The 12,008-nt window shown below is 41.6% G+C and overlaps 1 protein-coding gene across 1 annotated transcript in view; it reads right to left on the reverse strand.

The window, feature by feature from the left end:
- Positions 1-1,124: 1,124 nt before the first annotated feature.
- The window catches only part of cnga4 (cyclic nucleotide gated channel subunit alpha 4), a gene marked incomplete at both ends in the record, with an annotated part of 16,224 nt that continues 5,340 nt past the window's right edge, over positions 1,125-12,008 (reverse strand). The window contains 2 exons of the mRNA XM_080536995.1: positions 1,125-1,159; positions 10,083-10,230. Coding sequence (XP_080393121.1) covers positions 1,125-1,159; positions 10,083-10,230 — 183 coding nt within the window. The remainder of the gene's footprint in view (positions 1,160-10,082; positions 10,231-12,008) is intronic.

Below are 12,008 nucleotides of genomic sequence, written 5' to 3' on the forward strand. Positions count from 1 at the left end.
ATGGATGTAAGGGGACCTACGGAAGAGTATTAGGGCCACCAACACAAGTTTTTTTTTTCCCGAGGGGGGGGGGGTATATTCTGAGATAAAAAGTCAGAGTTTCTGAGATAAAAAGTCAGAGTTTCTGAGATTAAAAGTAAGAATTTCTGAGATAAAAAGTCAGAATTTCTGAGATAAAAAGTCAGTTTCTGAGATAAAAAGTCAAAAAGTCTGAATTTCTGAGATAAAAAGTCTGAATTTCTGAGATAAAAAGTAAGAATTTCTGAGATAAAAAGTCAGAATTTCTGAGAAAAAAGTCAGAATTTCTGAGAAAAAAGTCTGAATTTCTGAGTCCCAGGAGCAGACACCTCCAATCACAGCAACAAAATGTATAACCATACACCATGGAAATTGCCTGAAAGACATGATCAAAGCTTTCACAGATCCAGACATTCTCACTAAACCACTCATGATAAGCAGGCTACTCCCAGATAATTCAGAGGAACTAGGCTGTGGATCAGGAGTTGAGAGAGATGTGTTTAGTTGCTTTTGGGAAGAGTTTTATGACCGCTGTACTCTGGGAACGACAATAAAAGTCCCTTTTATCCGGCATGACTTCAGCGGAGACACTTGGAAGGCCATTGGCAGAATTCTCCTCAAAGGTTATCAAGACTGTCAGTACTTCCCTATCAAGCTTGTTTGCCCTTTCATGGAGGAGATGCTGTATGGCGTAGTGCAGACTGACCTGACAGAATCATTTCTGCAGTTTATGAGTGGCCACGAAAGTGAGATTAGGGTTACACAATCAATTGCTGCATCTTGAATTCGGTTCACAAATGCTCACTCATAGACTATTATGTTCCCAGGGACACTATGAATGTTTGTGATTATTTCTTCTATTATTATTATTTTTGCATGGTTGTAATATTAAATCATGGATGACCCGAAATTGCTGAGAAAAATGCATGATTATTATATTAGTGGGGTTACATTTTGTATTGGCATGTGAAATTGTCAGACATTTATAGCTGTATACTATGAGGCGATTCTTTGAACTGACCACTTTTTGTGCTGTGTCTTTATAATGTTTTATAACCACAGGTGAGGTCATCCGACGAGCCCTTGTCGATTTCCCCTCCATTGACTCAGAAGATCTTGGGGAAGTCCTTGACAACTACGACTGTAGAAGGAGAGTCACCGCAGAGAATCTCCCAGAGATCCTAATGGAGATTGCCCACAAGGAGCTCGTGCAAAAGTCCAAGTATGTGATAGACTGTTGGAAAGATGTTACTCAGAGCCAGTTTGCCTTGAATCGTGAGGAAGTTTTGGAGATGTATGCAAACCTCAAACCAGCACCTAAAAAAGTACTGGCACTACTGCATCTCCCAGCAGATATGAGTACCAAAAAACAGGAAGTAGGGCATCATCTGAAACGTTACATCAGAGAGATGGACGAGGAGAAACTAGGCAGGTTTCTTAGGTTCACCACAGGATCAAATCTGATCACATGTGACAGTATAGCCGTGATGTTTTCACAGATGTCTGAATTTACAAGACGGCCAATAGGACGCAGGGTTTTAGAATTAGCTGAATGCTAAGAACATTTCCCAGACTTCCGAGCTGAATTCAATGGAGTCCTTGACAGCAACATTTGGGTCATGGACATTGTATAGGACATTGTGGACCTTAGGTATTTTTCATTTAGCACTTTATCTCAAATGTTCTCTGTGACAGTCTCAGAGAAAGGTTTGTACCTTGTTTTTTGTAGTATGCCTAATTCCTGGAAGTATAACAGCTGAAGCCATTGATCTTTGAGTAATGTTGATTATAATTGTGTATTAGGTAGACTATTGAAGTGAAACCAATGGTAAGATAGAATGTTTGTATTGAAGCAGTTCTTTCTTTGATACTAGGTCACATTTAGTACATCCGGAAAGTATTCAGACCCCTTAATTTTTTTCCACATTTACTCAATTTAATTTCATTTCCAACAATCCACACACAATACCCCAGAATGACAATGTGAAACCACTTTTTGGAATCTCAGTAAATGTATTAAAATTGAAATACAGAAATACTTCATGTACATAAGTATTCAGACCCTTTGCAATGACACTATTAAAAATAGCTAAAATGCCAAAATGTTGCATTGTTCAAGGGCTTGCCAATTTCAGGTGCTGATATTCAAGGTTCTCAGAATAATTGTTGTTATTGTTTGCATAAGAAAGTTAATGCTCAACTTTTTACTGTACATCTTGTGGCACATCTTTGGATGGCACAGATTGATGTAAACGTTCCATCAGTGGTTGTATAATATATATATATATATATATATATATATATATAATATAATATAATAATAATACACTATGGACAAAAGTATTGGGACACCCGAACATCACACCCATATGTGCTTGCTGAACATCTCATTCCAAAACCATGGCCATTAATATGGAGTTGGTGCCCTCTTTGCTACTATAACAGCTTCCCAGAAGAATGGATAGAACAATATGCACATGTAATAAAGTTTAATTGTAGCAACAACTACAGCAATAAAAACTGTAAGATAACAAGGTCTCCAAAATGTCCTAGTAAAATGCAGGTTTCATTTTGAATACTTACATTACAGTTATATTGTTTTAAAAGTACAAATAACATCCCATATGTTGAACATTCAGTAACACCCTGCTACATACAGTACAGGTAACACATCAACATGGATTGTAAACTTCATCATAATATGTGTAGATATGGACAAAGGTATTGGGACACCCGAACATCACACCAACTCCATATGAATGCCCATGGTTTTGGAATGAGATGTTCAGCAAGCACATATGGGTGTGATGCACCAGCCCAGAACTAGAACTAGGTTCACTAGCACCAGAACTAGAACTAGGTTCACTAGCACCAGCCCAGAACTAGGTTCACTAGCACCAGAACTAGAACTAGGTTCAATACACACACACACACACACACACACACACACACACACACACACACACACACACACAGGCCAACACGGTCAACAGAACAACACCAAGGTTACAGTACAACAACCGTAACCGCTATCAACCACTAACGGTCGTCCTCCACTCCATTATTTGATCTGTGAATGCCTCCTTTGGTTTGTCTCTCCCTGACTGTGACACCTCCGGCGTTGGGTAACCTTGGCAACCGGGGAAACGTGCAGCGGAGGTATATCATATTGTCGTGCGGTGTGTGTGTGTGTGTGTGTGTGTGTGTGTGTGTGTGTGGAGAGAAAGGATGAGGGAGGGTGGGGGAGGGGGTTAGGCAGGGAGAGAGAGAGAGAGAGAGAGAGAGAGAGAGAGGGGGGGGGGAGAAAGAGAGAGAGTAAATGCCAGAGGGCATTAGGACCTCAGGTAGAGTACTGTAGTAAGAGTCCATATGCCAGAGTGCATTAGGACCTCAGGTAGAGTACTGTAGTAAGACTCCATGTCCCTGAAGTTCAAAAATGCAAATCAAAATTAGTGAAACACTTAAACGAAGATCTCAAAACCCACTTTGAGAAAATTAAAAAACAATGCAACAAACTATGCAATCAGGTAATTACCATGACCAAATCTGCTAAGAAAAAATACCTCGATAACAAAATCGAAGAAAACTTAAACAAACCACGTGACCTTTGGAAGCTACTTAATAGCCAACTAGGTTGCAATCAAAAACTCAAAACCAGGTCTACAAACATCAGCATAAAATCTGGAGATTCTCTCCTTACAGACAAGCTGGATGTGGCTAAGTGCTTAAACACTTTCTTTACAACCATAGCCACTAAATTAGTTAACAATCTACCACCCCACTCAGGGCGTTATGGTGTAGAGCACATCCGTGCGTTCTACAATAAACTGGGTGTACGCAAAGATGATTTTAAACTCTCCATGGTGTCAAACGATGAGGTGTTTAAAAAACTGGGCGCTCTACACTCAGAAAAGGCCACGGGCCATGACAACATTCCAGCCAGATTTCTAAAAGACTCAGCTGCCTCCATTACCCCAATCATCACCCACATAATAAACCTCTCCATCAAACAGGGACACGTCCCCCTTGACTTTAAAATAGCAAGGGTAACCCCACTGTATAAAAAAGGAAGCAAATTAGACCCAGGCAACTACCGACCTGTTTCTATTCTTAATTCCATCTTGAAACTTATGGAAAAAATAGTTTATGAACAGGTTGATAGGTACCTTACCGAAAAAAATCTGATGTATGAATTTCAATCAGGATTCAGAACATCCCATTCCACTGACACATGCCTTCTCTATTTGAACGACCACATCAACCATGAGGTGGACTCGGGCAAGTACTGCGGCATGGTCATGAGCGGTCGCATCTCTCAACGCTCCTCCTGCTGCTGCTCCGACAACAATGCAACAGCGAGGATTATTCCACACTTTCTCCTGTTCCTTCTGTGGATTACGGATTTATACATTAAATCACCACAGAACTTACATCTTATGGAGAAGGAGACAAACTTTATTGGAAAAAATGAGACCCATAGCGACTTTTATCTCCACGCCGCAAAGAAGTATATAAACTTCGGAACGGCAGCTATTCACACAACGCTGACTGCTGATCTGACGCGGAAAAACAAGCCCCCGGCAGGTAGAATGGACCGAAGGACCATGATCTGTCTCTATCTACTTCTCTCGGGAGACATTCAGCTGAATCCCGGACCAGTCTCAACCAGGCAGGCTACACGTTTGGCCAGAGAGCAGCTATGCCTTTCCCAGGCAAATGTTACTAGCGACGCCATTGACGCCATTGTCGTCAAACCGGTCAAACCGGTACCAGCAGCGGACTTCCTGGATTCAGACAAGGCTAACAAAACAAAGGGTAGCTATGCTATCAACATTACCCCCCCACCTAACTTCCACCAGCTATCTAGTGAACACAGAGGCCTCCCCCACCCGGCGACGACCCCCCCCCTCCCCCCTCCCTCCCCCACCCGACGACGACCCCCCCCCCCCTTCTCCACCCGGAGACTCTCTACCGAAACCGTTGAACAATGGGCGACCCCCCCCCATCCCCCAATCCTCAACTTGACGATGACCTGAATTGTGACTATTTCCAAGTCAAGGACATGAACTCTCTATTTGGACACAGCAGTAAGGGCCTGCATATTGTTCACCTTAATGTGAACAGTCTTGTGCCTAAACTGGACCAAATCAGAGAAATGTTCCATGACAGCAAGGTTCACATTTTGAGCTTCTCTGAGACCAAGTTTGATGAATCAATCAAAGACCCAGAGATTGAAATAGTTAACTACACAGTCATCAGAAACGACAGGAACAGGTATGGGGGTGGTGTAGTCTGCATGTACATTCACAACGATATTATCTTTAACACCCGGTATGACCTGAATCGTGACAAATTAGAATCTGTTTGGGTTGAAATGATCTTTAACAAAGCAAAACCGGTGCTGGTTGGTACTATCTACAGACCTCCCGATCGGAATGATTTCTATGATATTCTTGAGGGGTGCTTGGATGACGTTGACTGTGTGGAAAAGATTCTTATTGGGGATTTGAACACGGACATGCTCAGAAATGAAGCATCCGTTTTCAAATCCTTCACTAGGTTTTCTGAATTACACGGTCTCCGTCAACAAATTACCAAACCCACTAGGGTGTGTATTTCTACTCAAACCACCATAGATCTCATTCTAACATCGGATGAGTCCAAAATCTCCAAGAGTGGGGTTATTGTATGTGGGCTAAGTGATCATTACATGATCTTTTGCACTCGTAAAAAACATAAACCCAAGGCTGGCGGTCATAAAACTGTAACCAATAGATCCCTTAAATCCTATTCTAGTGAGGCCTTAAACCATAAACTGGAGAATCAAGACTGGTTAGATGAACTAAAATGCACACAGGTTGAAGAGGCATGGCTAGGTTTCAAAACCAAATTCCTAAATATTATTGACAGTATAGCCCCCATGAGAACCACCAGGGTTAAAGCCCGATCGGAACCATGGATGAATTCGGACATTCTAAATGCTATGAAAGTCAGAGACCTAAAATGCTCTGAAGTTCAAAAATGCAAATCAAAATTAGTGAAACACTTAAACGAAGATCACAAAACCCACTTTGAGAAAATTAAAAAACAATGCAACAAACTATGCAATCAGGTAATTACCATGACCAAATCTGCTAAGAAAGAATACCTCGATAACAAAATCGAAGAAAACTTAAACAAACCACGTGACCTTTGGAAGCTACTTAATAGCCAACTAGGTTGCAGTCAAAAACTCAAAACCAGGTCTACAAACATCAGCATAAAATCTGGAGATTCTCTCCTTACAGACAAGCTGGATGTGGCTAAGTGCTTAAACACTTTCTTTACAACAATAGCCACTAAATTAGTTAACAATCTACCACCCCACTCAGGGCGTTATGGTGTAGAGCACATCCGTGCGTTCTACAATAAACTGGGTGTACGCAAAGATGATTTTAAACTCTCCATGGTGTCAAACGATGAGGTGTTTAAAAAGCTGGGCGCTCTACACTCAGAAAAGGCCACGGGCCATGACAACATTCCAGCCAGATTTCTAAAAGACTCAGCTGCCTCCATTACCCCAATCATCACCCACATAATAAACCTCTCCATCAAACAGGGACACGTCCCCCTTGACTTTAAAATAGCAAGGGTAACCCCACTGTATAAAAAAGGAAGCAAATTAGACCCAGGCAACTACCGACCTGTTTCTATTCTTAATTCCATCTCGAAACTTATGGAAAAAATAGTTTATGAACAGGTTGATAGGTACCTTACCGAAAAAAATCTGATGTATGAACTTCAATCAGGATTCAGAACATCCCATTCCACTGACACATGCCTTCTCTATTTGAACGACCACATCAACCATGAGGTGGACTCGGGCAAGTACTGCGGCATGGTCATGCTGGACCTACAGAAGGCCTTCGACACAGTAGATCACCACATATTGTTAGATAAACTGAAAGCAATTGGGTTCGATAGAACATCGGTGAGCTGGATGCAATCCTACTTAGAGGGGAGGGAACAGGTGGTTAGTGTGAACGGAACACTGTCCCCCCCCCACCCAGTGACCTGCGGCGTTCCACAAGGAAGCATATTGGGACCTTTACTGTTCCTATATGTGAATGACATGTCATCAGCATGTGATTGCAATTTGTTCCTGTTCGCGGATGACTCGGCTCTGCTGGTCTCTGACAGGGACATATAGCAGGTGGAAAAAGCGCTAAGCACTGAACTGAGTAGAATCTGCATCTGGCTAGCTGACAATAAACTATCAATACACCTAGGTAAAACTGAAACCATCCTATACGGATCCCCATCTAAACTCAGAAAGGCTGAACATTTTACAATAAAAGTGGGTAACATTAATATCACAAGAAAAGAGGATATTACATACCTGGGCTCCATCTTAGAGGCAAATCTTTCCGGAGATAAAATGGCAGCAAAAGTAATCAAAAAAGTGAACCATAGAACTAGATTCTTGTACAGGATATCCTCACTTGTCAGTAAAAACACACTGAGGACCCTATCAGGAGCTCTCATTCAATGTCACTTCGACTATGCCGTAACATCATGGTACTATAGAACCACAAAGGCCCATAAAACAAGACTCCAGACAGCCCAAAATAAACTGGTTAGGCTTCTGCTAGGCCTCAACCCTAGGACACATCTAACCGCTGCTCATTTTTTGAGCCTTGATTGGCTACGAGTAGTTGACAGAGTGCAGCAGCTTGCACTGGGCCTGGTCTTCAAGATACGCTACACCACAAAGACACCCAAGTACCTGTCAACATACTTCCAAAAAGTGAACAACGTCCACACATACAACACCAGAGGAAGCTCCACGAACCACGTTCAACCGCGTTGCACCACAAACAAGGGGTTAAACTCGTTTGCAAACTATGCAGTAAAAATGTGGAACGCCCTTCCTATAATCTTAAAGGAGTGCAAAACACTGCCCACCTTCAAAACCACTCTCAAAAAACATTTACAGGAGGCTGCAATCCGTAACTGGACCCTCTAAATCAAAAATCAGATTAAAAGACCCGAACTACCCACTGTACATACTTTGTGTTTTGTCCCCCGCCCCCACCGGTGGTGTATGTCCCCACCTGTCCTACCCGCTGTACATACCTTATGTTTTGTTGTATTGTTCTTCCCATGATGGATGTATGTTTAACTTGTAGATAGTAATAGTTATTTGTCTGTATTATCTTGAAGATAGTACTAGTTTTTTTGTCTGTCTTACATGTAACGATGAATTGAGAATCAAGGACCCCAATTGAAATAAGCCAGTGGCTTTCTTGGGTTTTTATCCTGTTAGTTGACCTTGTATGTAATATGTACTTTCATGTACCTACTTCTGCAAATCTTCTAATAAAGTTTTCAATCAATCAATCAATCAGGGGGGGCAATTGTTGCATTGATGGTTAAGGTGACATGTTCAAGGGTAAATTCACCTAAATCAGCGGGCTTAAATAAATTGACTCTCACAGCCATTGGTATTCAGTTATCACATATTTTATTTTAGGTGCAGCAAATCCAGGATAAAGAGCAGTGGCACAGGGGCTGATAATGTGCAATGGATGGATACAACTATTTACATACTACAAAATACAAAATATGGACGGCATACATACTGCTCACTTGTATTGAAATTTAGCAGCAAAAACAATCAATGACCCTCTCATTAAAATCAGGCATCTTCCTGACTAGTTCCCTCTCCATTGAAAGCATGGCCAGTGCATTCAGGCGCTCCTGGCCCATTGTGTTTCGCAGGAAGTTCTTGATTCTCTTAAGGGTCGAGAAACACCTCTCAGCTTCAGCTGTTGTCATGGGAGTGGTAATTAGGATGTTCAACAGAGCTACAGTCTCAGAGAAAGTCTCCTGGAGGTTGTACCTGTGTAGAACCTGGTACAGTGCCAGTGCACCAGAGCAGCCCTTGAATTCAGCACTCTCATAGACAAGGGACAGCTCAGTCTTGAGCTTCACCTGGTTCAGCATGGGGTATGCCTTGACAGTGGTGTTCAGAGCCTCAACAGGGAATGCATGGCAGTGCTGTTGGAACATCTCTCCTTGGAGCAGCGTGGCACTCACAAGGTGGTTGGTGAAAGAAAACCTTTCTTTGGAGTGGGCCAGGATTGTGTCGCAGATCTGTCAAAAGTATGGGGTGTGAAAGAAAATGTGGAAATAAGCACTTTGGAAGTACAACACTGAATAAAGACTGCTACCATCCCATCCCTGAATGTAACTCTGATTGGTGGTGATTTTCCAACACTGTGTTTCAAAACTTGGACCTACCTCTTGAGACAGCCTCTGCTTCTCTTCTTCTCCCAAGACCCTCCTTGATGTTCTGGTTCCTGTGGCTTCTTGCTGCTGCTCTTGAGATGAGCTTTGGTCCCTGAAGGCAGACAGACCAACAGTGTTAAGATTTCAAATAAGAAAATGTAGCTGAACAATCTGCTGTCTTGTAGTTGTAATTGTATCTACAGTAATTTCTGAAATGTAGTCTAACGATGATTTAAGGTCTCCAGGAGAGAGGGATCTGTTTTAAGTATAACAGTTGACTTTAGCTTTAACAGGCTGTGCACATGAGTCACTCCCGACCACTTAGATATCTTGGAGCTATTTAGGTAGATATGCTTATTCTTGAATAGAAATATGAAGGTCTATCTATTCACAAATTAAACCTCAGACATTTTTAGACATGTTCTATATATTAGCCTAATACATATATCTAAAAAAAATGCTTAGTTGTAATTCGCTGACAAAATGTATTGTATAGTTTGATAAATGTAATATACTACATTACATTAAGTAACTACATATGAATATAATGTAACATAATAAATGAAATGCAAAGTTTTGTTGCAAAAAAGAAGCTTCGCATAGCAACCTACCAAATGAATAGTGGAATATCCTACTCCAATTACTCGGGCAAGCCCTAATTTTAATTCAACTCATTGTTATATAAGCCTACTAGTTTTACCGGCGCCTTTCCCATTCATCATAGCATGCATACATTTGATTATTACAAAGTTCTATATTACGGAGAAGGTACAAACTATATTTTTTGATCTTACCTTTTGGCCTGCATGCTGCTTGTGAAGTTTGGACGGCATGTTTTATGAAGACTGCGTCAATGTCCTTCTTCTGCAGCTTCTGGTACAGCATGTCAACGTGAGGCATGATACCGTGGAAGAGATGCAGGAAAAACCGGAAGTTCTCATCCTACGCCGTATGACATGACGTAAGCACGTACGATTCTTTGTGCATGTCCCAAAACCCCATAGAGAATGCCCGAATGGCCTGAAGTTACCAACATAGATTTACATGTAAGTCTACGAGAACAGCCTAGTGCAATTTCGAGTAGAGTGAAAGTTGCACTGAAAGGGGCGGGACTTGAAGCTGATAGGAATATACTCCACAGAACACTAGCTGATTGGACTATGATATACTCCACAGAACACTAGCTGATTGGACTATGATATTCAGAAGCAACACTGTCTAGAAGTCATTAAAAAAAAAATCTCTCTCTTCTCCCTTTGGTGGGGCATTGTCCAATTGCCCTAATGAACCAGCCTCCCCTGCATCTAGGGGTCTAAAGTTTTACTGTGTCATTTCAAGTTTCAAGATTTTTGTTACATCCTATTATGCAAGTATAAGAGAGTAAAATGTAGGCTTCAGTTCCTCGACATTGCAGCAATAAGAGAAATAAAGTTGCGGTATTTATAAGACAAATAAGGCAATAAGGCAAGATACAAGTGAGACAAATTGGACAAGTTGTAAGAGACAAATAAGACAAGAGACAAATTGAGCTATACAAGTAGGCTAGTACGTTTTTTTTATTTTTTAAACAGTAATTTTGCACATTGATACAATCAATAAGACAACAGTGAGCACTTGTGGTTTTTACAAGATTTATAGTTGTGTTATATACAGTAATTACAGTCATGGACAAAAATGTTGGCACCCCTGCACTTCTGTCAGATAATGCACCACTTCTCCCAGAAAATTGTTGCAATTACATATGCTTTGATATTCACATGTTTATGTCTTTTGTTTGCATTGGAACACCAAAAAACAGAGAATGAATGACCATGAATGAGTTTCTTACACCTCTCTACTGGAATTTTGTACCACTCTTCTTTTGCCAACTGCTCCAGGTCTCTCACATTTGAAAGGTGCCTTCTCCCAACTGCTGTTTTGAGATCGCGCCAGAGGTGTTCTATGGGATTTAGATCTGGACTCATTGCTGGCCACTTCAGAACTCTCCAGCGCTTTGTCTTAAACCATTTCTGGGTGCTATTGGGTCATTGTTCTGTTGGAAGACCCATGACCTCTGACGGAGACCCAGCTTTCTGACACTGGGCCCTACAAAACATTTGGAATAATTTCCAATAATTTTGTCCAGTCCATTTTGAGTTCTGTGTGGAATTATATCAGATTTTGGGGGTTTTTCTCTGCTTTTTTGTGTTGTTCCAATGCAAACCAATACCAAAGCATTTGGAGAAGTGGTGCATTATCTGACAGAAGTGCAGGGGTCCATGACTGTATGTAACTGCACTTTTATGTCCATGAGTGTTCTCTTTCGTCCTCTTTATCCACCTCATCCTTTCTCTCCCTTTCTCCATGCTTGCTTTTGATCCACATTCTTCTATCCTCCCTACTGCTCCCCCTCTTTTCTATCTCCATCTCTCTCCCCCTCTTTTCTAGCTCCATCTCTCTCTCCCTCCTTTCTAGCTCCATCTCTCTCTTCCTCCTTTCTATCTCCATCTTTCCCTTCCTCTTTTCCTTCTACATCTCCTTCTTCCTCTGTTGCCTCCTCACCTCTTTGGTCTGTCTCCTTCACTCTTTCCATCTCTTGTTTTCCCTGATGATTATTTGTCACGTCCTCCACTCCATCACCCTTTCCTGCTTTATCATCTGTCTGTATTCCTGCATCTTTCTCTCCTTCACTGCCTCTCTCCTGGTCTACCTCTTTTTCTTCCTGCACTTTCCCCGCCACC

Source organism: Nansenia antarctica, assembly GCF_963989245.1.
Source record: "Nansenia antarctica genome assembly, chromosome: 7".
Lineage (NCBI taxonomy): Eukaryota > Metazoa > Chordata > Actinopteri > Argentiniformes > Microstomatidae > Nansenia > Nansenia antarctica.